General features: G+C 40.3%; 1 protein-coding gene across 3 annotated transcripts; it reads left to right on the forward strand.

Annotated features, from left to right (window-relative positions):
• The first annotated feature begins 262 nt into the window (after window positions 1–262).
• On the forward strand, window positions 263–24,816 carry LOC139474888 (uncharacterized). 3 transcript variants are annotated; one of them, XM_071258081.1, is made up of 9 exons: window positions 263–342; window positions 481–579; window positions 4,661–4,756; window positions 14,241–14,342; window positions 14,997–15,095; window positions 16,209–16,247; window positions 23,087–23,116; window positions 23,368–23,479; window positions 23,720–24,816. In XM_071258081.1, the coding sequence occupies exons 3-9, from the start codon at window positions 4,702–4,704 to the stop codon at window positions 24,384–24,386; spliced, it is 1,104 nt and encodes a 367-aa protein (XP_071114182.1). In that variant the 5' UTR covers window positions 263–342; window positions 481–579; window positions 4,661–4,701; the 3' UTR covers window positions 24,387–24,816. The 3 variants fall into 3 exon arrangements, with proteins under 3 accessions (XP_071114182.1, XP_071114183.1, XP_071114184.1); XM_071258082.1 differs by lacking the exon at window positions 16,209–16,247 and adding an exon at window positions 22,060–22,098; XM_071258083.1 differs by having other exon boundaries at window positions 14,244–14,342.
• The last annotated feature ends 2,669 nt before the right edge of the window (window positions 24,817–27,485 follow it).

Genomic DNA, 27,485 nt, shown 5'->3' on the forward strand with positions numbered 1-27,485 from the left:
GCATGTCAAATAATGTCATATTCAAACAACCATACACTATTGTAGACTGCTTTAAACATGTACACTATGACAGGTCCTGTCCTTTTGAGGATAATATATTTCTGGTGTTTATATATCTGAAAAAGAACATTTTAAGGTCTCGCGTAAATAACCGATTTCTGTTAAAATCACAAAATTGGTGGTATAAAAATGTCAATCGCTTTTTGTTTGTTTGCTTGGGTGTTGTTTAACTCGTGTTGACGGCGGCCTGTAAATAATCGAATCTGGATCAAACAAGGATAGTCGCCTTTCACGGCTTGCTGAAGACCTATATCCTACCCGAGATCTTCACGGTTATTCTAGGTTCGTTCTTCTATGAATTCACATAAAGTGAAATTCAAGTTTAATGTTAAAGCAATACATGTAAAACACAGGTGTTGAACCTCCTTACCTTATTATCTGAATATTTCACTTCATGTACAGTATTAATATTTGTCATAGATCACGTGGGTTTTCCTACTACTGTGACGACTTCACTACTCACAGATGATATCATTGAACTGAGCGACTTCCAGACTGTTCTACCAGGATTCACATCAAGTTAGTAGTTTATGATGTACATGTACATAGGTAGTGTCTTACAGACTTTGTATTAGTTACAAGGGACATAGTGTGGCGACTTGTGTGGTAAATGTAAAGTATGTGACCTGTATAATTAATTTTACTTCCTGTTCCGCCATTTTATTCAATCGCTACCACGCACTTGATCTTACCATTTTCAACTTTCAAATGTCGAAGAAAGACCTTGGCCCACGAACGAGAATATACAATTCGAAGTATGTACACTCGAAATGTAGTAGTAATTCTAAAACGATACCAAGACACAAATGGAGAATATACTCATAAATATATATATTTATATTGTACATTTTTGCAATACACGTACTTCGGGTGAGGACACAGTCGACCATTTTTAGTGCATTCTGTCTTTCAAATACCCCGTCGCAAATAGCCTTGGTACGATATTGCCTTACTGCTCCTGTATTCTACCACATACTTGATGTGCAGGATTGCAGGGAATGGTCACTACGTCCAGATACAAATGTACAACATGATTGCATGGATCATTCACGGGATCTGACACATATGTACATATGTTGTGTGGGATAATAGTGAATAGGCTCTGGGTCTAAACACAGACAAGCAGAAGGATAACAGGAACTAGTCATTAGGTCAACACACAGGTGTAGAGTAGGAAAAGATGGACTAGTCAGTAGGGTGGTGGAAACGTGTCACTGGGTACACACACACAGATGTATAGAAGAATTATAGGAACTGGTTATAGGATTCTTCACGCATATGTAGAGTGAGAAAACAGGGACTAGCCTGTGAGTATTATCACATATATGAAGTAGGGCTACAGAGAGCAGTCACTGGGTACTACCCACAGATTGAGAAATGTATTGTAGGCACCTTTCACTGGGTCTACACACAGATGTAGAGTAGGATAGAAGGGACTGCTTTAGGTATACACACCGATGTAGATTAGGAAAATAGGAACCACCTTAATATAGTTTTCTTGATAACCAGTTACGTTTATTCTTCATATTAATTTGTCTTTTCCGTGCGTCAGTGGATTTAAGGTGATACACTAGCTGTGTTTCAGAGGTATGTTACCTGAAGTGTTGACACAAAATCTAGAATCTTGAATTGCACACTTAGAATCCACTTACTGAATTGGATAAAACGGCTATTTAGGAGGCTTTACGGCTTTGATGGAAAGCGATAACTTCTAACACTATGTCAAACGCAATCAGACTGATGTGAAGCAAAACTCTTATTTTCTGCCGGGAGTATGACAGATTAAACGCAACGATGGTTCAAATCTCTATCGTCCCCTAGAAAAACGATTAACGAGTTATATTTGATAGTCTCATCAACATACAGTTGTATGTTATCAGGGGGCACGGATGGCCCAGTCGTCTAGGGCGCCGCGATTCGCTGTGCAGAGTTGGGCACGCCAGAAACATATGATTGTGGGTTCGAATCCCGGTTCGCCCCGATTATGTTTCCATATTTGTCAGCACCATACCCGTGCTCGTGGGTTTCACCGAAGTGGTAAACGTCCGAGACCTGCATCGCTTCGGGATTTCCTGTCACATTAAGCTTACACGCTGTGATATAACTGGAATAATGTTAAAAGCGACGTTAAAGACAAATCACTCACTGCATGTTGTCAGTTATCGTGCCGATGACTGCTCAAGCGAAACCAGGTAGAACGACAGGGTAAATAAAAGACCTTTCCCGGGAAAACCACCACACCAAGAAATGTAACAATAGCGCACATTTGTGGGACGAATGAAGTAGGCAGCATAGCGGTTTTGTTCTCGGTAACAACTTCCTTATAATATTACACGTACATGTTGCACTGAGCCATATATGGCGGGGACATGTGCGTAGCTATAGGTTTCCGTCGTAAAAAATAAGATCAGTTATGAATTGGAGAAGACATAATAACACCAACACAAATACATGAATACATGTACATTATTAATTACAATAACGAATATTTTAACTCTGTACAGGATGACCTTGCAAGAATGGGTGTTCATTGGAGCTAAAACCAGAACGCTACTCATGCAAACATTTAGCATGAAACCCAGATGTGGATGGTTTATTCAAAATATCCCTCTACCTTAAAGAACAAATGAAATATTGACGTCAGTATAAACATGTGCTGTGCAAATGAGTCATCACGTGTAAACCGAATATAGAGGGTAATGTCCACAATTTAGTCATGTGACTTAACTTGAAAGACACCATTGTGCATATAAACGCCTTTCGGGGTATCGGGGTTATAACCATGGATATATCGTATAATTAACGTTAATATATTAATCTTTAGCTAGGTATTAAATGCTAGTGTGTACATTATGCATCAATCCGAACAATTGTGCGCATTGTATATACTCAGTATTCTGTAGTTCAACACAACAAACTGAGTATTATATATGACCTAAATACTAATTCGATAATCAAGAAATCAGAACTGTTATCAAAGGTTGTAATGTCGAGTAGAATAACAGGGACCAATTAGGTTTACACACATATGCATAGTATCGGTACAGGGACGGGTTAACGGGATCAGACACATGGTGTGTAGGATGACAGGGACCAGTTACTATGTCCACGCCCAGATGGCTAGTAGAATGACAGTGCCAGTTACAAGGTCTACATACATGTGTAGATTAGGATTGCTGGGTCTGATCACTGGGTCTACACATATTTACAGAGGGAAAGTATAGACCAAAGGCTGCACAGCACATGTAAAGTAGAAAGGCAAGGGCTGTTCTATGGGGCAGATGTAGTACAGCAGGGATCAATCATTTTGTCTACAAACAGACGTAGAGAAAAGTTATTGGTACCGGTAACTCAGTCTTCACACAAATGTGCAGTAGGATCGCAGGGGCCAGTCACTGGGTGGACACACAGATGTAGAGTAGTAGCAGGGTCTGTTTACAGGGTGGACACACAGGTGTAGAGTAGTAGCAGGGTCTGTTTACAGGGTGGACACACAGATGTAGAGTAGTAGCAGGTCTGTTTACAGGGTGGACACACAGATGTAGAGTAGTAGCAGGTCTGTTTACAGGATCGACACACAGATGTAGAGTAGTAGCAGGGTCTGTTTACAGGGTGGACACACAGATGTAGAGTAGTAGCAGGGTCTGTTTACAGGGTCGACACACAGATGTAGAGTAGTAGCAGGGTCTGTTTACAGGGTCGACACACAGATGTAGAGTAGTAGCAGGGTCTGTTTACAGGGTCGACACACAGATGTAGAGTAGTAGCAGGGTCTGTTTACAGGGTGGACACACAGATGTAGAGTAGTAGCAGGGTCTGTTTACAGGGTCGACACACAGATGTGCGACAGAAGGTGTTACTGTTCAACACACAGATAAAGCTTGGGAACGAGTCACTGGATCTATGCACAAATGTACAATGTATCTATACGGACTGGTCAAAGGGTCTACATAGAGATATTTAGTAGGATAAGAGGAATGAATCAATCACAGAGTACACACACAGGTATAGATAGAGTAGGATGGCAGGGACTAGTCACTGGATCTTCACAGAGACGTACTGTAGGACTGTTTGAACTGGTCTCTGAGTCCAAACATAAATGTAAGTTAGCAGGGCCTGGTCACTGAGTTCACGTGAGGGATAAAAGGTCTGGAGTTGCCGGATTTTAATGAGATTGTAAACCTGCATCTAAGAGTTGCCTGACGTGCCTATTGTGTACCATTTTGTGATACTGTTATGCATTGTCTCGCCATGATGCTTTGGTTATCACAAAAAATGTCAACTAATTCTGTCAACTAATTGAGCAATACATACGTTTTGGTGCATTCTACCATCGCCGTGATACATCTTTGACTGCGGCAACACTGTGAACTGGTCTTGAACACTCTTCTCAGAGTCTCTCATTTTCTTCTCACATTTTTTTCCAGACAAGGATCTATTTGCGTTTCCTTTTTTTATATAGTGTTGTTGTTTCCTCCACTACCAAGAGACAGCAGCCTTTTATCTTTGGTTAGGTAAAATGTATTTGTAACACATTACATAACAGGTCAGTGTGAGTCAAGGTATTTTTCGTGTATGATGTCTTGGTCTGTCGTTTCAGACGTGAACTTTACAATCACCTGTACGCTGTGGTAAATAATAATGAGTGACCAGGAAAAAAAGAAGTCTACAGAAAAGTCAGAGAGCGGATCTAAAGGTAGTTCATTTATATACTCTCCAAAATAACCGATTGCCTTACAATGGATATTATATCTTTCACAAATGGCTTCAAAATTGTTACTTATGACATGGATCATCTACATATATAGATGTGAGTATTTTGATATAGGAAATTGTGCCATTTGGTTTTGAAATTTTCACTTGCGTGCGTTGTTCACAAATTATTCTAACACATGTCGCCCAAACGCCATCTTGAACGCTTCACACCTGCAAATCACGGCAAACGTGCAGGCCCTACTTGGCTATAAAAAGAAAACATGTCAACAAATTTGTTATATGGTTTTGCACTTTTGCAACTTAACTAAGACACGACTTGACTCTGCAACACGCTATATCGACATAGTCAGACATCAGAGTCTCAGATAACAGTTGCCCATCGTCTTAATGCCAACCAGAGTACAATTTCACGTCTCGTTGTACCACGTGAACAATCTGGGTCAACCAATGGCCTAACACGAGTCGGTACTTCCATGTGATCGGAGTGACACTGCTGAACACAAAACTACCAACGTGCCAGGACTACGAAGGATATCCGCACAGATTCATATTCGCCAGGTTCAATTGGGAGCCAGGTGACCTTACTTTGGCTACGTCTTACTTCATTGGTTCTAACATTGAAGATGACCTTGGATGGCCTGTAAACATTGTTTAAAGATAGTCACCTGCAACCAGAGTTGTGGTATTTTCTTCGGACGTTGTGCTGGATGGATAACAGCAACGGGTGTTCGAATCCATACAGTCCATACTGTGATGGATAACGACAGTCATATCTGTGATAGCTTCCAATTAGAAGTAACAGGTGGTGTTATCAGCTGCTACTGGTGATGCCTCATGTCTGCTTCTGTGGACATATGTAATGACAATGTTATTCGACACCATTCGAAGCTGGTGGTGAAACCAAGTTGCCTTACATAGTTGGTCATTGGTACTTTCGACTCAAAATTATGCCATAGGCCACCTATATAAACCAAGCTCAAACTTGCCTTGTCATTTGCAGTTATGTAATGCCTCACTGTTTGAAATATGACAAGCCGAGGGATTGCTAAGAAGGTCTTAGAATGGACACACATGTCATGTTTTTTTCATAAGTCATGTTTGATCATCAGTTAAATGTGTAGACCTAAAATGTGTTCAAATGCCCGGTATAAGAGTGAGGCTCGATCTTGAACGTTTATTACGATGTCCCTACGATCAAGTCAGTTTTGGCCGGACGTGTCTGTTGTTGCGAGGCTTGTGACAAAATATTTTGCAAGGCTCAAGATCATCCCTAAACAAGAAAGCTTCATTATAACTGGTATCAAGGTCCAGGTTCTTGGGATATATTGTTTGTTTGTGCGTGTGTTGTTTAACACCGCACATGGCTGTATAGAGGATGTATTGCGGCCATCTGTAAATAATCGAGTCTGGACCAGACGGTGCAGTAATTGAAGTCTTGCATGTGAGCATCGATCCATGCAATTTTGATGCATTGAACATGCAGTCAACCCAGTCACTCAGCCTGATCATCCGATTTTTTAAGTCGACAAGCAGAGGTTGCTGGGAACCTGACTGTGTTCTCACCCGTAATCACCACGGGTTGTGCATATGTTGTGAATAGTGAATAGGACACTCCTGCCAAGATTGGTTCCCAAATCCTCATTGTTTTGTAGCAAAGGTACCACCATTTACACAGGTCCTCTATGCTGTACCAAAAACGACATGAAAAAAAGCGGAACCATTGGCAACCTTATCTGCGGCATGAGTCAATACTGCAACAAAGGTATAGTTAAAAGCACTGATTGAAGGTGATGAAGAAAATAACGACGAATCAACGTAAAGATGTTATTGTTATTGACTTGAGTGCACACGATGTAGAAGACTTCTGATCGTTGCCTGAAAAGAATGGACATGATGCATTATTCCCTCTACTAGTGCATTTTGAATCCATTTGCCTTGCTGCTGATGCTATTGTTGTCCAGCACCCCAATCAATCTGTCGCGCATTCGGCATGTCGAATCCAGTCACGTCACGTGGCACCATCATATACTGGTCTGGCATTTTTCTGCAAGATGTCGGCCCTTGTAAAATAAGCCAAAATGATAGTGTTTAAAGTTAGCATGCAATTTATGATTTAATGTGATCCCCGTATTTAATCCTACCAATCACACCGTGTGTGTTCAGGTAACTCAACATAATAAAATGTTATTCATGACTATAAATTACCACAGAAGCAATTGCTCAGAATCTTGTTCGTAATGACCCCTTGTTCGAGAAAGGTGTACGTAGTTGAACATGGTTTGCTTGGATGGTTTGCTTGAATGTTTGATATCTCACAAAATAACCAAGGTCATTTAGGTCAAAACATTTGATTTGTCAACTTTGTACACTATTATCCTACACGGAAACCTTAAGGAAAATCCTCATTCCTTGATACATGAGGCATTTGTCACAAAACGTGGTGACCATAGATATAGTTACATATATATCTTCAAAGGTTCAGGACAGTTTGTCATAAATGAAAATGACACATGAGGGATGGGGGTTAGACTTGATCTTCAACAACCAATGCTTGTCGTAAGAGGTCATCGCGTTTGCGTAGATCGATGCTCATGATGTCCATCACTGGATTGTCTGGTCCAGGCTCGATTATTCTAGACCCCGTCATAAAGCGGGTATATTGGTGAGTGCAACGTTATACAACAACATGGATGTCATCTCATGAATTGTTTTTAAAAAACTATAAGTAAAATGCTGGTCCTTCTCATACATCCTATCCATGAGAAATGTGGGGATAGGACATTCAGGCAAGGAGTAGGCATCCCCGTGGGCACTAACTGTGCTCCACTCCTTGCTGATCTGTTTTTTATGCATATGTTTTGGAATGTTTCGGATTGGAAAAATCAAATAAATTAAGAATCTTTCACTTGAAAATCTTATGATTGTCAAATTGTGTCGTTCCTACAGCATATCTCATATTGTTTTCCCATATACACTTCATTCGAAGACATCCATTTTTCATTTCGTTTCTTTGTAGTTTAACTGACTTTAACTTTGTGTTTATTCTTTGGAGTATGAACCTCACAGATAAGATCGAGGGCCAAACTGTATGAACGTTCATTCTCCAATAAACTCACACAAAGTGAAAGTCAATTCTTAAATTATTTATTACATCACGTTTTTACCTCGGATTACCAAACAATAGACAGCTTCTGACTGACTGATATAAAAGATTTAACGCGCGCTTTCCGACTACAGCGTATTTCGCACACGGGCCTGGTCGGACCATTTAGTGTATTCCGAGAAGGGTGAAAGTGGTGTGTGCAACCCAAGAGGGGGCTTTTAGGGGTTGCTTATATTGATTTTTTGAAATTTTTAAATTTGGAATAAATGCCGAGGTGGGTGGAGGAGGGAACTAAGGGAGCCGGGTGAGGTGGGTGTTTGTATGTTTATTGGATTTTGGATTGGTAGATTAATTAATTTTTAGATGCGCTTAATTAGGTCTGTTTTGATTAGGAATACGCCTAGGGCCTTGAAGTTTTCTAGTTTATTTTGAGGGTTTAGTATTTCATCTAGAGTAGGAACCTTATTTAGATTGAGGGCAGTTTGTAGTGTGGTTCTGTGTGTTTGATAGTGGGTGCAGTGAATGAGTGCGTGTTCTGTGGTTTCGGGTTGTTTGCAGTGGGGGCAGTTGCCTGTGGTGTGTCTTTTAAGTTGTTTTAGGTGGTTATTTAGGTTGGTGTGTCCTGTTTGGAGTTTTGTAATTAATCTGTCAATTTTTTTAGAGGGGTGTAGGATTTTAGGTTTGGCTAGTGGTTTTCTGAGCACTTTTTTGATTTGGCTATTTGAGTTTTGATATTGATTATGCCATTTTTTGGTTATTTTTTGTTTGTTTACACTTTTAATTTCTGATTTTGAGATGGGTAGGTTTAGGCTTATTTCTGGTATTTTGAGAGATAATTTAGCTGCTTTATCGGCGCTTTCATTGCCGTAAATTCCTACATGGGCGGGTATCCACAAGAAGGTTATTTGTTTGCCTGCTTTTGTTAGGTCGTTGGAGCTTTTAAGTATTTGGTTTATTAATTTAGGTCGTTTTTTGGTATTTTTGTTTTGGAGGGCTTGTAGTCCACTAAGGGAGTCAGTGAGAATTAGGATTTTTTTGTTGTTTTTAGATTGTTGGTTATGCAGGGCTGAGGCCATGCCCATAAGTTCGGCCGTGAATATAGATTGGTTGTTAGGGAGTCGGTAAGATTGTGTGGATATAATTGGTTGTGTGGTATGGACTCCGAAGCCTGTGTGGTTGGAGATCGGGTCTGAAGATCCGTCAGTGTATATGTGACACCAATTTGGCCAATTTTCGTGTATGTATGCAAGTGTGGTGGTTTTAGCTATGTTTGGGTCGGTTTGTTTATTTATTTGGTTAGCTAGCGTTGTGTCTATTTGGGGTATTTTGAGTTTAGGGGTGAAGATATTTGATTTTTTGCAGTTTTGTTTAAGATTTTGAGTTTGGTGTTCATTGAGGTAGTTAGTTATTCTTTGGGATATTGGGGTGAGTAAGGGGTGTTTGCGAGCTAGAGCTTGGTTTCTTGGGCTAATGTTTTGGTTAATTAGGTTTTGGATGAGAGGGTTTGTTTGGGACGCGGCCCAGAAATTAAGGCTTAGATGTTCCCTGCGTAGATTTAGTGGCATTTCTCCTGTAAGGGCCTGAAGTGAGGTGTAGGAGGTGCCATGTTGGGTGCGTGTAATTAGTTTGAGAGCCTGATATTGTATTGAGTCAAGTTTTTTAGAAAGAGAGTTGTTTAGGGTATTGTATATGGCACAGCCGTAGTCTAGTTTTGATCTAATTAGTGTTGTATATAGTGAGAGGAGGGTATCTTTGGAGGCTCCCCAGTTAGAGCCGGTGAGACATCTTAATGTGTTAAGGTCTTTGCTGCATCTAGTTTTTAGGTTTTGGATGTGAGCCTCCCAGGTGAGGTGTTGATCGAAAATAAGTCCTAAGAATTTTGTTTGTTTTTGGAATTTGATTGTTTGGTTGTTTAGCTGGAGGATTGGGTAGGCAGGTTTCATGTTTTTATGTTTGAATACTACTCCTGTTGTTTTATCTGAGTTAAGGGAGAAGCCCCATTTGTCTGCCCATTGTTGTATTTTATTTAGAGATTTTTGGATTAAGTTTTCTGCCATTTTAATGCTTTTAGTGCGGATCCATAGGGCTCCGTCATCCGCGAATTTTGAAGTGTTTAGTTTAGGGGATAATCCCTCGAATAGATCATTTATCATTATATTGAAGAGGGTTGGGCTGAGGATGCTGCCCTGGGGAGTGCCATTTTCTAGGGGACACTGGTCCGATAGTGTATGGTCTATAACCACGGTAATTTTGCGATTGTTTAGGAAATCTTGGATGAAGTTTATTATTTGACCTTTTAGTCCTATTTTTTTTAGTTTTTGTATTAGCCCGTGGTGCCATACCATATCGAAAGCTTTAGAGAAGTCGAGGAATATGCCTATGGTGTATTGCTTGTTTAGCTGTCCTGTTTTTATATCCTGTTCTAGTCGGGCAAGGTTATCGAGAGTTGATCGGCCAGGAGTGAAGCCGCTTTGGTCAGGATTTATGATGTTGTTTTGGTCTAGGTAGTGCTGTAGCCTATTTTTAGTCATAAGTTCCATTATTTTGCAGAGATTTGAGGTTAAGGAGATGGGCCTATAGGAGTTTGCCTGATCTGCTGGTTTATTTGGTTTAGGTATTGGGATTACTAGAGCTTCTTTCCATGAGGATGGGACCTGTCCGTTTAGGTAGACTAGGTTGTATAGTTTAAGTAAAGTTTGGAGTAGTTTGGTAGGTAAGTGTTTGATTATTTGGTAAGAGGTGAGGTCTAGGCCAGGGGCTGTTCCTTTTTTTCTATTGTTTAGTACGTGATTTAGTTCTTCTATGGTGTAAGGTTGATTTATTTCTAGGTTGTCTTGTCTGTTTTCTTTGGAGAATTTGGTTTCTTTATTTAGTTTATCTTGGAATTTCTTACTGAAGTTACTGTTGCTGCTAACTTTAGAGAAGTGTTTGGCTAGGTTGTTGGCCTTTTTGGTGGGGTTAGTTGAGTTGTTTATATTGGGGCTTTTTTTGTGCCGTTTGATGCCTCGGATGGCGTGAATTTTGCGCCACACCTTCCTAGCATCGGTGTGGTGATTTAGCTCCTCACAGAATTTTTTCCAGTTTTTGGTTTTAGCAGTTTTAACTAGGTTTTGCACTTGGTGGTTAAGTTCATGAGCTGTTTTGAGATGAGAGGGGTCTCGTTTAGCTCTGTTGAAAGCTGATTTGCGTTTTAGTCTAGTTAGCTCTATTTCCTCATTCCACCAAGGGACAGTGGGTTTTCCTGGGTTGGATGATTTGAAGGGGATTGCGGATTTGGCTGCGTTGATTATGAAGTTAGTTAGGTTTTGACAGAATGTTTCGGGGTCTGTTGTTTCTAAATCGTTTAGATTAGCTTCGTTGCATAATTCTTGGAATTGGTCCCAGTTGGCGTTTTTGTACTGAAATTTAGGTTCCTGTTTAGGGGTTTGATTTGGTATTTTTATATTTCCTAGGGTTATATTTATGGGAAAGTGGTCGCTGCCTAGAGGTACTGGGTGGACGTCCCACATCAGACTTTGTGCTAAGTCTGGCGTACATATTGTTAAGTCGATAGCCGACATGGTGTGGTGGGTTTTGTCGTATCTAGTTGGTTGGTTATTGTTTAATAGTATTAGGTCATTTTTTTCGATCCACTCTGATATTAGTTGTCCATGGTTGTCTAGTTTATCTGCAATGCCCCAGGTAGGATGATGGGCATTGAAGTCTCCTAGGAAGATGGTTGATTTATTTCCTAATTGGTAAAGGACATCTAGGTCTGTATCTTTAATTGGTTTTAGTGTTGAGTGATAGATGTTAATGATTTTTATTTTTTGGTTATTGATGGTGACTTGGATTCCATTAGCTTCTAGATTAGGAGTGTTTACTTTAACTTCCTCGTAGTTAATATCCTCTCTAACGTAGATGATTAGACCTCCTCCTGTTCTGCCTGGCATGGTTTTGGACCTGTCGGTTCTCACTGCGTTATAATTTGGTAGGTTGAATTTAGTTTTATGTGAGAATTTGGTTTCTTGAATACAAGCTACATGGGGACCTTTATCTATTTTGAATTTAGCTTTGAGTTCAGAACCATGGCCGGCGAGGCCATTGGCATTCCATTGAAAAATGTTTAGGCCTTCCATTGGGAAACTGGGTGGATTTATGTTTGGTTTAGGCTTGGTTTAGGTATTTACTTTAGTAGGTTATTAAGGTTGCTGCTGAAACGGTCGAAAGAGGTGGTGACGAGTTTTAGTTTATGTGCTACACCAAAGAAGGCTTTGGAGCAGGCTTCTGGATTAGACTGCTTTAACACGTAAGCTAGTAGGAGGACTAAGTTGTTTAGATTTTTGCTTGCTACGTTTTGGGTGAGTTTTTTTCTATAGCTTTTGGTTTTTGGGGCTGACAAGGTAAGCTCGTTTATTTCCTCTGAGGATGTGTACTCGTCCTCTTCGGTTAAGTTGTCTTTAGTTTGGTCAATCTGTTCGGTGGTGGGTTGCATGCTGGGTTTGGGTGCGAGAGTCTGAGTGGTTTCTGTAGTTTCCCTGTTGACTGGGTGTTCGGGGGTTGCCTGTAGGTTTGGGAGTGTTGTTGCCCTTGTGCCTGTGATGGCTTGTGTTGGTGCTGGTTGTGTGGTGGTCGTTGTGCGTTGGGTTTTGCTTGCGGGTGTAGATGTGGTAATTGTAGGGTGAGAGGCGGGGAGGGTGAGAGTGTGAGTTTGTGGGATGTGTGGGGTGTTTGTTTCATTTGCGATGTATGCGTCTCGCTGATTTTGGTCCCATACGGAGACTGGGTATACTGTTTTGCGTGCGTGAGTGTTGTTGTTTGAGGGTGGTGTTGGTAGTAGTGGTTTGTATGCTTGCGGTGTGGGTTTTTTGGTTTGGATTTTGGCCGTGTTTATGTCTATATGTCTGTTGGCCTGTTGGGTGAGTGATAGTCTGTGGGGGCATTGGTTCGAGAGTGATGAGTGTTTTATGGATTTGCAGTGGATGCACCAGGGTGTGCATATGCCTGGGCAGTCCGTTTGAGCACAGTTTTTGCATTTAGTTTTTTTGAAAGTACATTGGTTAGCGGTGTGATTATATTGTAGGCAATTAGAACATTGCTTTACTTGCTTGATGTATGGTTTGACCTCTAAGTTATGGTTAGCGCCGAAAGTGATATGTTTGGGGGCTTCAGGGTGTTTAGCTGTTTTTTTGAAGTTTATTATTACAATAGGTGTGGGGGTGGTTTTCCCGTTTCTGTTTGATTTAATCCTGCGGAGGCTAGTTATTTGTGGTTGGGTTTGGATAGTGTTAGCTTCTTTGGCGTATATGTCGAGGTCCTCGTCGGTTTCCCTTGGGTGCACTCGAATAACTCCCCTAGTGTATATTTGCCAGTTAGGTTTAGAGCTATTTACGGTGAATTGGAATATTTGTTTAATTTTAGTTGCTGCTATGTAGGATTCTTGATTTGGGAAGATTATCTGATATCCTTTGAAACCACGTTTGATGTTTAGGTAATTGATTTTTTGTTGCCTTAGCCACATGCCTATTTTATTTATGGTCAGTGTTGGAGCTAGTTGTACTGAGGGGGTGGCCGAAAAAAAGTAGAGGGCCCATGTGGTGATGAGGGCTGCGGGTGAGAGGGTGTGTGAGGTAGGTGATGCCGATGCGTCTAGTTTGCGTTTTTTTGAGTTGCATGCTTGGGGAGGTGTGGTGCTTCTCTCCAAAGCTAGTTAATATGAGTTGGCCGGAAAGTTGACCGGTTGGGATTGCGACCAATTATCAAATACGACTCAACTCAGTGTCATGACTGTGAGTTTGAATGCAAACAAAATTGTGGACAAAATTGCAAAGGACACTGACGCAATCAAGCGAGGTTGGAAGAAGGCAGGATTACTGTGTGGTAACAGTGACACTAGTTGGTCTGTTTACACTGTCATTTGTGATGTATTGTGGTTCTGGTTGATGATTTCAACATTTGATGACGTGTTGCAATGAATAAAGTATGTATGTATTATTTATACTTATTTTTGCGTTTTTAATTTTTGCGATTGAGCCTCGTTCGCAAAAATCGCAATAATAAAACGGTCGCAAAAAAATCCCTGTTTACAGTATGTGGAAAACATTTCCAAATTTGACACAGTAATAAAAGTTATGGGTGCCAAGGGGTGGCAGGGTGTGCTCACCATTTCGCGAACAACAGGAATCATTGTTATGCGATAGTGATTCAGAACGACATGCTCATGATCTAGTGGGAATTGTGCAAAGAATATCTTACGTGTATGGAAAGGGCTATTTATGGAACTTCAATGCTACCATACCACATTCACTCTGCAATGTATGACTAATTGAACCATGTATCATAAGCTCTTTTTCGTGTTGCATGATCCAATCTTATGTTTCAGCAGCAGAATGTAGAATAAAAAGAACAGCAATGAGCGGAAGTGCAAGGGCTTTCAACTCCAATGTGTCCGCTGTGGTAGGAGGCAGTACTGAAGTACTTGGAGGTAAGTTAAGTTTGTCAGTTAATTGTACCTGCTAATATGTGTGTAGTAGAGAATCAATGTGATCATTTGAATCGATTGCACTTTGTACACGATCGACGCATAGCCTGTCAGCCATCATTTTGGCACCTTTTTTTCACAACTATTTTCTATTAAACTGTCAACCAAATTTTGGCCGAAGTGAGCTGGCATTACCGGCAGCTTCTCGGGACCTGTCGTAGGCTTCATTTGGTCATCCCAGACATGTTCTAATGGGGAGATGTCTGGCCAACTAAACGTATATTCTTAAGTATTAACCGATTTATGCATATCGTAGATTCTGACGCTTCAAACATGCAAGTATGTAAACACGTATGCACTCGCCATGTATCATTATGACCACAGGCAATTCTAAATGGAAATGGGCTTAACGCCTGTTTAAACAGTATTTGAGTAATATCACATAATGTCAGCACAAACTCATGCAGTTTTTAGAGGGTTACCGAGTTACGAGCATGTGCATGATGCTGACAAATCACTGATAACAGTGAAGACGAAGCCGGAATTGGAAACAAGGCTCTTATCATTATCGGGTCCAGAACACTGCTAATATAATCAACACTGCACATCAAAATGGGCCTACTTAGATCACTTGACCACCTGTCTCATCATTTGTAGACGTACATGGAGGGATCATCGAGGAAGCCATGACTGGCGACGCAGTGGCTGAGAACTGCAACATACAGGCGGCCAAGGACCACAGAACATCCATACGAGGTTTGATTTGTTTCATATCTTGTATGTGTTTAACACATTGGCCTCTCTAAAACCAAACTTCAACCTATTTATCTTACTTAATCTGCATTCATCTTATGCGTCACAATGTAGCTATATTTCAGTCGTGAAATTATAATATTTATTTAGATAATCAGTATGGAGTATCATTAATTATAAAAATTATAATAAGGATTGGTCATATTGTTGAGTATACGGTGCTCTTAGTTAGGGGCATAAGTGGGATTCGGGCCAACGGGTATATCACATATGACGAGAGTGATAAGGTTTGGAAATATCCTCAGAACTGTCAGAAACAGGGCATTTTTAGCCAGGTACCATCTCGGAATGCATCTAACAGAGCGGCAGATAAGGCATTGGGGTGAACGACTAGATGGGTAGAATAGCCGATTTCAAGGAGGAAAGGTTACCGACCAATGGTAAATCAGAATGTTGAAAGTTTAAACGAAGGGCGGACCTCAAGGTAGCCAGCCTGGTGCGCGCCTGCTCTCGTCTTGTCAGGTCACCAAGTGAAATATCTTGTCACCAATCTAAGGCACTAGCATTTCGACTGAGACTGAAGCTTTGAGCCCGAAGTCTTTTACTTAAGTGACAAATAGAGTGGGTTGGACCAGCAGTACAAACAGTGAATCAAAACTGTTAATTAAGAACGTCCTCTTGTGATTTGGGGAACTGTGGTAAATGTCAAGGGGCTTTGGGCACTGACACTGTACCTCTCGCACATCCCAAATCGCCAGGATCGAAGAACGAAGAGTTCAGGTGGGGGGTCCTCAATCCAGATATTGGCTACAACTAAGTCGGAACGCAAACGACCTTCTAATTACCGTGAATGAACTTCTTAAAAGACCTTGGACAGATAAACTGGCAATGTAAACTCATAAATATACGGATGGATTTACCTTATGGTATATTAAGACACTTAATTCATAAAGAAATATATGTCTGACATTGTTTGGCAAGTAATTGTTGTATAAAGATCTCAAGAGGCTAACCTTTAGACATCCTAATGATTACGAAGCCTTCTGTACAGTGATGTGTAAGAAATACAGACTTTCTATGGAAAATAAAGATAATTGAGATGATTATGCTTCTTAGTTCCAGTTGGAGATCTAGACCTCGGTGAATCTGACCAAGGTATGTATGTCATGTAATCTCTTTTCGTATCATATTCTCTTTACTGAAGTGAGAACTATAATCGTAAGGTTATTTAACAATAATTCAGAATTGCTGTAACACTTTCAAACCACATCTGATATGGCGGTTAGCCCAGTGATCTACATCTCCTCGAGGCAAGAGTGTCTATTATATATATACCTCAGCCAAAAGATTACACAATTGCAAAGAGACAATAAACAGCTTAAGACTGATTACGAAGCTGCTAAAAATGAAACAACCAAGGTGAAAACTACAGCAGAGAAATTGAGAGTGAATATGATCAAGGCTGTAGAACAGTTACGAAGCGAGAATAAAGACATACAGAATGAACTGAATCAATGTAAATCTGTTGTCGAAGGCATAAAGACAAGTCTCAGTATACTGAAAGGGGAAGTAACAAAGGCGAGTGAAAACCAAGCTGTTATGCAAGCTGAATTGGTGACTAAGAAAGTTGATATAGATAAGCTGACAGCCATAACTGTAAAGTTGGACAAAAAGGTTACGGACCTGAGAAAAACTTTAAATGACTCAAAGTTGAAAGTGGATGAAAAGTGCCTCGAAATAACACGGATCTCGGATGATCGTAGTATGGGAATAACGAGTCTGAGGTCAAAAGTCTCGCTCCTGAGCAAAAGTCTTGACGCATTGGAAAGTGACGTCACAGAGGTTGATAAAACGTGTCGCACTAATACAAGGACAGCGACGGATATTAAACGGAAGATGGCGTCTATGGAGAAACAGTTGAAGCTTAAAGCTTCAGAAAAGTCACCACATATGGATGAAATTACAGTATCACAATGTGTAAATGTGATTGAACACACAGAAAATGGGAAGAATAATTCTAACAACAATAGCAACAATCGTGATCATGATACCTTACTTCAATGGAAACATACTGAAAGCAGAGATGCAAACGTGAGTAATTCACATGATGTACAAGATGATGTTACACGCGGACACGATTCTACAGACACTTCGCGAATTGCCACCAACATTACACAGATGGACATGAGTACTCAACATACTAATGGAACGGATGTATCAAAACGAACATACAGTCAGTGTGTACAGGGAAATCACAGCGAGACGTCTTATACTACTCCCATTAGTGACGGGTGTAACCACGTGTCCACATCTCAGGAAAATAATCCCTCCAGGAATGAGAGCAAGACTTTTGTTACTAGTTCCATTGTCAACAGCTATAACCAATCGTCCATACCTCAACCAACGGGAAACACTCCATCTAGAATTGTAGTACATGTTGGCACAGATCAGTGTGCTGCAACGATGGATATACAGGAAGAGTTCCGTGCAGCTCCTGCCAAAGTCAGGACTGCAAGGTTCTATGTGGGTGGAATACACAAGAACAATACAGCAGAATCTGTGAGGCGTTACTTGGAAAAGAAAGCTGTTACTGTTACCTACGTGAGATTTTTTAATCGTGATGAGAAGAGGACAGCATCAGCCCAGGTAAATGTCCTAGCCAAAGATAAAGATAAACTTGAAAGCAAAGACTTCTGGCCCGAAAATATTTTTATGAAGCCGTGGCTATCCCGCGAGCAATTCTGGCAACATATTAATGAAAGAAAGAACAATCAGATGACTTCCCCAGACTCAGAAACACCCGGACTATGTTGATAATGCCCTTGGACCATAACTGTCTTTCATTAATGTGTTGGAATGCTAGAGGCATCATGTCTAGCGTTCCTTATTTAAATGATTGCCTAAATGCTAACTGTGTGGATATCTGTGCAATAGCTGATCACCAGCTTCATGAATATAATCTGTGTTTTATGGATACTATTAACAATGATTACTACTATATTGCCCAAACACCTTTAGAACCAGAGCATTGTACTCGACGAGGCCTTCCTAGTGGTGGTACAGCATTACTTTGTAAGAAATCCATGAAGACCTTTATCAACGAAATCAACTTAGACTGTGATAGAATCTCTGGAATAGAACTGTCCTTTAAACAGGATCACTCCATGTACATCTTCTGTGTATACCTGCCCCCATCAAACCGCCCTGAAGAACTTTATTCTTTTTATGTGGATAATCTAAAAGACATTTGTGATGTATATTCCTTGAAAGGCAGTGTAATAGTGATGGGAGATTTTAATGCCACTGCCCGTGGACCTAGGTACAATCCTGCTCTGAGCAGTCGTGATGGAATTCTGTCGAAATTCCTGACCAGTTCAAATTTGTCCCCTGTGAACATGCAATCTAATTGTGTTGGTCCGATATTTACCTTTCAAGCTTATAATGGAGGTCCAGTCTCTGCCGTCGATTATATAATGATCTCAGAAGACCTCAAAGGACTAGTAGCTACTGCTTGTGTAAAAGATGATAATCCATTCAACGTCTCTGATCACCATCCGGTTCTCTGCACAATTTCATATGACAAGATTCCGACAGATGACGACCAAGGAAATGTCTACACAAAATATTCATGGGATAAAGCACTAGAAGATGGATCGATCCAGGACTATACATATGCAGTCTCACATCTTCTCTGGCCTATTTCTTGCCCCAAGGTTGGATGTACACATGATGATATAGACACCTATAGTGATCAGATAGTCCAGTGTCTAACAGAAGCAAGTGAAATGTATTTACATAAGAAAAAGTTTAAGAAATATCTTAAGCCATACTGGAAAGGTAAAGTTGATATCCTTCATAAGTTCATGTGGAACTGTAGAACTGAATGGATCAATGCTGGGCAACCCCGAGGAAGGGAACACAGCACTTTCAGATGCTATAAGGAAGCAAAAGATAAATTTAGATACGCTTTATCGGAGGCAGCAGCACAGTATGAAAATGAGTACTTTAAACAGATAGATGATTGTGGTGACCTAGATCAGAAGATGTTTTGGACTTTAATTCGACGTGGGAACAGAAAACAACAGATTGCATGCCTTGAAGCAGAAGGTGTGCAAACAAGAAATCCCCAAGAAATCTGTACCACCATGGCAAACCACATGAAACAGGTATCAAGCGATCAAGATGAGCTTCACTTTGATCAAGAGTTTAGGAAGCACATTGAGGCTCACGTGAAAAGAATACGTTCAGACATACAGAGCACTGATCAGTCATCAGTTGATCTTCTAACAAGTCCAGGAGAAATAACATCAATTTGCAAAACCCTAAAACGCAACAAGGCTGCTGGAATGGACAACATATTTTATGAACATCTTCGATATGGTGGAAAATACCTTACAAAGTGCTTGTCAGAACTCTTTAACCTCGTTATTACATCTGGATACATCCCTGCCCAATGGAAAAGAGGCACTATCATTCCGATATTCAAGGGAGGCAACAAGTCTCGCGTGTTACCGGATTCTTATCGAGGGGTAACCCTATTGCCGGTTATATACAAGGTATTTGAAGTCATTGTAAGCAGAAGAATCCCACAGCTCACCAACAGTAAATCCTTTCCATGTATACAACAATGTGGTTTCCAGAAAGGCCTTTCCTCCAGTGACACCTCCTTTATTGTACAAGAATCAATACTTCATTATAAAGAGCGATCGGACGTCATCAACGTAGCCTTCCTAGACAGTTCAAAAGCGTTTGACACAGTATGGCACCAAGGACTTTTATTCAAGCTGTATCATCTTGGAATCCCAGATGCACTGTGGAGGATATTTGACAATAGCTACAAGTTCCTCGAGAGCAGCGTCCTTGTTAATAACACAAGATCATACTGGTTTCCGTTATCAAGAGGTGTTCGGCAAGGAAGCGTCCTGTCGGCAAAACTCTACCTGCTATACATAGATGAACTGTTACAGAAACTGTCCACCAGCAAACTTGGTGCAGTGATCTTGGATATCCATGTAATGGCACCCACTCAAGCGGACGATATAGCAATTGTTAGTCCAGTATCAGCAAATCTGCAGAAGATGGTGACCATCTGTGAAAGATATAGTTCAGACTGGCGGTTTACCTTCTCTCCTTCCAAGAGCCAGATTGTCAGATATAGTGACAGAAAAGCAGCTGCTTCTAGTGTTATACTCTATGGACGTGATATCCCAGTGACAAATGAGCTTAAGCACGTTGGTATTATATTGAACTCTGAATTTAACTCATGGGAGAGAACTCTGGAGAGCTGCTCGAAGATGAAAGCATCAGCCATGGCACTCGTCAAATCGGGACTGCATGAACGCGCTCTAAACCCCATGACAAGCTCAAAACTTATTAAGGCAGTTTGTATTCCAAAGGCTATGTTTGGGTGTGAACTCTGGTCGATGATTTCCAAGGCAGAAATTCTGGCTTTAGAAAGAGCACAGAGGTCCATTCTCAAAATGGCACAGGGACTTCCACGTCATACTAGGTCTGACATAGTTAATGCTCTTCTCGGCTGGCTCCCCATAGAATCATTTATCAACATCAGGAAGCTACTCTTTCTTGGCCACCTCTGTAACTGTTCTAATCATCTGCTTTCTAAGAAGGTTTTTATGACTCGTATCTTCATGTATATGCATAAGTGTTCATCCACAAGTATGGGCTTTGTCCCAGACATATGTCGCATCCTCCACAAGTACTCACTGTACTGTCATCTGGAGGCATTTCTTAGTTCCGGTACATTCCTGGGACGGAATATATGGAAAAGAACAGTCAAAGAAGCCGTGAATACTTTTGAAGTACGAGCATGGCGGGAAAGACTTTCATCAGACCCTGACACTGTGCACTTTAAGAGTATTCATCCGGATGTGACCCCACACGTGGCGTGGAGGATAGCTAGAGACTATCCTGAGTTAAAGGCAGCTGCCTGTTTTGTTGTCCACATGTGTGCGATGTGGAGGCCGGGGAAATTACATGGTACCTGTACACATTGTGGTATTAACTACCATGACTTACTGACTCACGTACTGTGCCACTGTGCGAGTAAGGAAACAATAAGAGAGAACATATGGTGTGACATTGTGTGTATAGGTCCCGTTGACATCAGCGTTGAACTCCACAGCAAATCAGACTATGATCTTGTAGCTTGTTTGTTGTCCTGTAAGCCACCTTTGGATACTGATCCAGATACCTGTCGCTCTTACTCACGAAGTGTAATTCGAGGACTCTACCGTTTTCAATATATGGACGGAACTTACTAAGAAAATCCGTTACCACAGTGGTATATGGTGGTATTCTCTGACAAGGTAATTATTGTCATGTATTTATCTTTAATATTATACCTTGTAACTCTCCTATGGAGGAATAAAAGTATATATATATATAAGGCACTAGCATTTCGACTGAGACTGAAGCTTTGAGCCCGAAGTCTTTTACTTAAGTGACAAATAGAGTGGGTTGGACCAGCAGTACAAACAGTGAATCAAAACTGTTAATTAAGAACGTCCTCTTGTGATTTGGGGAACTGTGGTAAATGTCAAGGGGCTTTGGGCACTGACACTGTACCTCTCGCACATCCCAAATCGCCAGGATCGAAGAACGAAGAGTTCAGGTGGGGGGTCCTCAATCCAGATATTGGCTACAACTAAGTCGGAACGCAAACGACCTTCTAATTACCGTGAATGAACTTCTTAAAAGACCTTGGACAGATAAACTGGCAATGTAAACTCATAAATATACGGATGGATTTACCTTATGGTATATTAAGACACTTAATTCATAAAGAAATATATGTCTGACATTGTTTGGCAAGTAATTGTTGTATAAAGATCTCAAGAGGCTAACCTTTAGACATCCTAATGATTACGAAGCCTTCTGTACAGTGATGTGTAAGAAATACAGACTTTCTATGGAAAATAAAGATAATTGAGATGATTATGCTTCTTAGTTCCAGTTGGAGATCTAGACCTCGGTGAATCTGACCAAGGTATGTATGTCATGTAATCTCTTTTCGTATCATATTCTCTTTACTGAAGTGAGAACTATAATCGTAAGGTTATTTAACAATAATTCAGAATTGCTGTAACACTTTCAAACCACATCTGATATGGCGGTTAGCCCAGTGATCTACATCTCCTCGAGGCAAGAGTGTCTATTAGCCTGTATCAAAATCCAGGCCCAAAATTATGATACCCGTATCAAATACATCCCCATTAAATAAAACTATTCTTGTTTTGTTCCATTTTTAGCCACAATCAAATATCGGTGTTTAGTTTATATATGCATACTAAATTGGGGGCGATTCTAGATAAATTTCGCATCTTGTGAAACTAATGACACATTTTATTCATCTATGCACACACACAACGTGTTAACAGTATTATGACATTACAGTATATACATTCTTCATAATTGTGTAAATCAACTAATGAATGAGTGAATGAATCAATGAATGAAAAGTTGTGCACGAAAAAGTTATGAAAACTGTCGTGGTAATCAAATTATTATTTCATGATCAATCTCAACGCGGGCACATTTTGTGCTTGCACATCTGCACTGTGAGCAAGCTGAGCAGCCATCGTTACGGATTTCGAATTTGTGCAAACTCGTGGTCACAACTTATATTCAGTCCTTGCAACTATCTTGAATACATTCAATATACTGCAACCCCTAAAATCCTTTTGTATGCTCATGTTGTTTTGTTCTCAATGTTAACGCAGTAAATGTGTACAGTGATACAACATTCTGTGCTGTGAAACATTCACACTTAGGTTTAACAAGATACTGCACTTTGAAACCTACATGTACTTGGAATTTAGTTTGAAAACACGTTCTTTAATATTTTATTAAATTAGTGGCGAATAAATGTTCAAATATGTTAATTGTGCGTACATTCATGTGATGAACATGAAAAATATTCCGCTGAAGTTAAAAACAAAGAATTCATCAGGTTGGAACAATTTTTTCCTTTTCAGCTGAAGCAAAGGAATGCGATCTCACATTTGGTATGTTACAAGTTTGGTTTTAGAGCACAGAAACTATTATGATAAGGAAAAACAATTATTATACTTTCTATCGCCAGGTAATATAATGTACAAGCCTTATATTCCCCACTATCGTAAATTTTCATTTCGCAAGTTGATGATTGTTCGTACTAATATCATAAAGTTATTAATTATGTATCGTTAACAAAATTACTTCAATCTATAATATACCTGTTTATGACTTTGCATTGTGCATTACATCTTGTTGTCAGGTAAGGACACCTTTGTGCTGCTGGTATCGGGGGCTGGAGATGGATATAAAACATTCAAGAAAGATGTTCAGTTAATGGAGGCCCTATTCATGTCTCCTTATTTTGAAATCAGGTATTTTAAGAGATGTTCCACTCTAGTAATTCTTTAAATTAGGCATTTGATTTCGTTTTATAATCAACGAGTTATATTTGCTATTTATTAACGAGTGTCTAATTTAACTAACTGAAATGTTCATTACTTCATTCATTTCGTGGTAGCGTGGTTTCGAGTTGTGTGGTTGACAAGTTTCGCTAATCTTGGTTCAAATCCCGAATGCTGTCGGGTAAATGCTTTCAATCTATTCTATTACAGTGATGACAACATCTTTAAGGTAACATTCAAGCCAGGATTGAAGGGGAAAATGATCGACAATATCAAGACGGAAATTGGCAAGATTTGCACGGAACTTAAAGACAGTACGGACGGACGTCTGATTGTGTATTATTCCGGCCACTTTGAAGAAAAGCGTAACTACCGCATTGGCAGTGATGATTTCATGTCTGATAAAACATTTTCGGATATGTTGGGACAAATCGAAGCGAAGTTCATGTTGTTGATCTTAGATACCTGTCATGCTGGGTCAGCCAAGATGGGTGCGAAAGGAAACGAAGGCGCAAATCATGGTGTGCCAATACCACAACTGTGGAAACTAATAGGGGGTCAATCAGATACTAAAGGATCCAAGGGGGGACAATCAATTTCATTTAAACATGAGAAAATTGTCCAGTGGTGTTCCTGCAAAAGTGAAGAAAAGGCACTTTATGATAAAGAAGCTGAAATTAGTCTTTTCACCAAAGCTATCAAAGACGTTTTAGATGGCACAATGCTCAGAGCAGCTGGTACTACTCATGCTACTGTACTCCAGATACATAACTGTATAAAGTTATCCGATCAAACCCCCCAGATCCTACCCGACAACGCCGCCGATGCGTACTTTAAGGCTTATCCTAAATTTGCTAAACTCCAAAAGACATCATGAACGTCTACTCACCTATTCTGTGAGTGAATCAGTGGACCTGTTCATCATATTTACAATTATTTACTTCGGTGTGTGTTTCCATTTGATATATAGACACACCATTGATCAGATCCCATATTCCAGCGTGGTATGTTGGACATACAGAATGATTACAACCTGTGCGAAATGTTCAGCAGAAAATAATTTCATTAAACTTTGAAAATATATCAACAAGGTCCACATGTGGAGTATATTATTATTCACGTTTTTCTTAATCCATCACCTGTCTTGCAATTGTTTCCTATGACAACCAAAGTCAAGTATGCTGATATTTAGGTTAATGATCTTTTTAATGTCCATGAACTAGCAATGGTCTGAAGTGCTTCTTCTCACCTTTTATATAACAGTTTGTATAGTATATACATATAATAGCTAGATGACAGGTGCCTCACATGTGTATCAGATTAGATATGTGATGGTCAGTGCATTCACTAGTGCAAATTATATCTAATAAACTGGTGTATCAGCGGTTACGTTTCTTCTAAATTTGGGACCGCCTCCGTGGTCTAGTTGTAGAGCGTCCGCCCAGAGAGCGGAAGGTCCGGGGTTCGATCCCCGGCTGCGTCATACCAAAAGACGTTAAAAGATGGTACTTGTTGCTACCTTGTCTGGCGCTCGGCATTAAGGGGTAAAACAAGGACTGGTCGGCTCGGAGTCAGTATACTGTATCTGAGTGTGGTATTCATGTTAAACTGCAGACTGTTATCTCAGTGAGCCAGCACTATAAATCGGCATCAGTCCGGACTAGAACAAGCAGCCACACAAACACACAAACGTACATTCACGTCGCTTTAGTGTGTTATAGTGCGCAAACTTGCTTTATAATTCACATCAAAATATAAAAATAATATTCAAAATTTATAAAATTAACTCACGTATCTTTACAGTCAAATCTCGGACATCTCACTTGCTTAATAATTCACATCAAAATATAAAAATAATATTCAAAATTTATAAATTTAAATCACGTATCTTTACAGTCAAATCTCGGACATCTCACATAAATGGCAGTAACTCACTTAGGTTGTAAAAGCATGCCGCGAGACATAATTTAGACAATAGATGTCCATTCACATTACAGTCACCGGCTGCGTGTCAATTCCAGATTGACACGCTGACCAATGACGGTAATCCCCTTGACAAGTCGGCGATCAGTCTAACATGCCGACGGCTCAACTAAACGCCAGCCTTTGTTTTTTTATTACCTTTATCCACTATGGCTAGACATTAGTTAGGTAATCTATGAGAATATTGTATCAACCCGGAACAACACATGAAATAACAAAGGAAGTAATTGTGACAATAAATTAAAATAATGTTTTCAAAATATAACCAATCAGAGTTTGCTATGCGTCCCTCCACGATATAAGTAGGTGCAGGTTGACTACCAATTAAGCCTCCGCAGGATTAAATCAAACAGAAACGGGAAAACCACCCCCACACCTATTGTAATAATAAACTTCAAAAAAACAGCTAAACACCCTGAAGCCCCCAAACATATCACTTTCGGCGCTAACCATAACTTAGAGGTCAAACCATACATCAAGCAAGTAAAGCAATGTTCTAATTGCCTACAATATAATCACACCGCTAACCAATGTACTTTCAAAAAAACTAAATGCAAAAACTGTGCTCAAACGGACTGCCCAGGCATATGCACACCCTGGTGCATCCACTGCAAATCCATAAAACACTCATCACTCTCGAACCAATGCCCCCACAGACTATCACTCACCCAACAGGCCAACAGACATATAGACATAAACACGGCCAAAATCCAAACCAAAAAACCCACACCGCAAGCATACAAACCACTACTACCAACACCACCCCCAAACAACAACACTCACGCACGCAAAACAGTATACCCAGTCTCCGTATGGGACCAAAATCAGCGAGACGCATACATCGCAAATGAAACAAACACCCCACACATCCCACAAACTCACACTCTCACCCTCCCCGCCTCTCACCCTACAATTACCACATCTACACCCGCAAGCAAAACCCAACGCACAACGACCACCACACAACCAGCACCAACACAAGCCATCACAGCCACAAGGGCAACAACACTCCCAAACCTACAGGCAACCCCCGAACACCCAGTCAACAGGGAAACTACAGAAACCACTCAGACTCTCGCACCCAAACCCAGCATGCAACCCACCACCGAACAGATTGACCAAACTAAAGACAACTTAACCGAAGAGGACGAGTACACATCCTCAGAGGAAATAAACGATCTTACCTTGTCAGCCCCAAAAACCAAAAGCTATAGAAAAAAACTCACCCAAAACGCAGCTAGCAAAAATCTAAACAACTTAGTCCTCCTACTAGCTTACGTGTTAAAGCAGTCTAATCCAGAAGCCAGCTCCAAAGCCTTCTTTGGTGTAGCACATAAACTAAAACTCGTCACCACCTCTTTCGACCGTTTCAGCAGCAACCTTAATAACCTACTAAAGTAAATACCTAAACCAAGCCTAAACCAAACATAAATCCACCCAGTTTCCCAATGGAAGGCCTAAACATTTTTCAATGGAATGCCAATGGCCTCGCCGGCCATGGTTCTGAACTCAAAGCTAAATTCAAAATAGATAAAGGTCCCCATGTAGCTTGTATTCAAGAAACCAAATTCTCACATAAAACTAAATTCAACCTACCAAATTATAACGCAGTGAGAACCGACAGGCCCAAAACCATCCCAGGCAGAACAGGAGGAGGTCTAATCATCTACGTTAGAGAGGATATTAACTACGAGGAAGTTAAAGTAAACACTCCTAATCTAGAAGCTAATGGAATCCAAGTCACCATCAATAACCAAAAAATAAAAATCATTAACATCTATCACTCAACACTAAAACCAATTAAAGATACAGACCTAGATATCCTTTACCAATTAGGAAATAAATCAACCATCTTCCTAGGAGACTTCAATGCCCATCATCCTACCTGGGGCATTGCAGATAAACTAGACAACCATGGACAACTAATATCAGAGTGGATCGAAAAAAATGACCTAATACTATTAAACAATAACCAACCAACTAGATACGACAA

This window comes from Haliotis cracherodii, unplaced genomic scaffold, assembly GCF_022045235.1.
Source record: "Haliotis cracherodii isolate W230 unplaced genomic scaffold, xgHalCrac1.p SCAF_3, whole genome shotgun sequence".
In the NCBI taxonomy this organism is placed as follows: Eukaryota; Metazoa; Mollusca; class Gastropoda; order Lepetellida; family Haliotidae; genus Haliotis; species Haliotis cracherodii.

Bases quoted from the DNA above. Each gene is read 5' to 3' on its own strand.
- LOC139474888 (XM_071258081.1), top strand. From the start codon at position 4,702: ATGAGTGACCAGGAAAAAAAGAAGTCTACAGAAAAGTCAGAGAGCGGA. The intron at 15,096-16,208 runs GTTTGATTTGTT...TATGCTTCTTAG, and splicing joins CCACAGAACATCCATACGAG to TTCCAGTTGGAGATCTAGAC. The intron at 23,480-23,719 runs GTATTTTAAGAG...ATTCTATTACAG, and splicing joins TCTCCTTATTTTGAAATCAG to TGATGACAACATCTTTAAGG.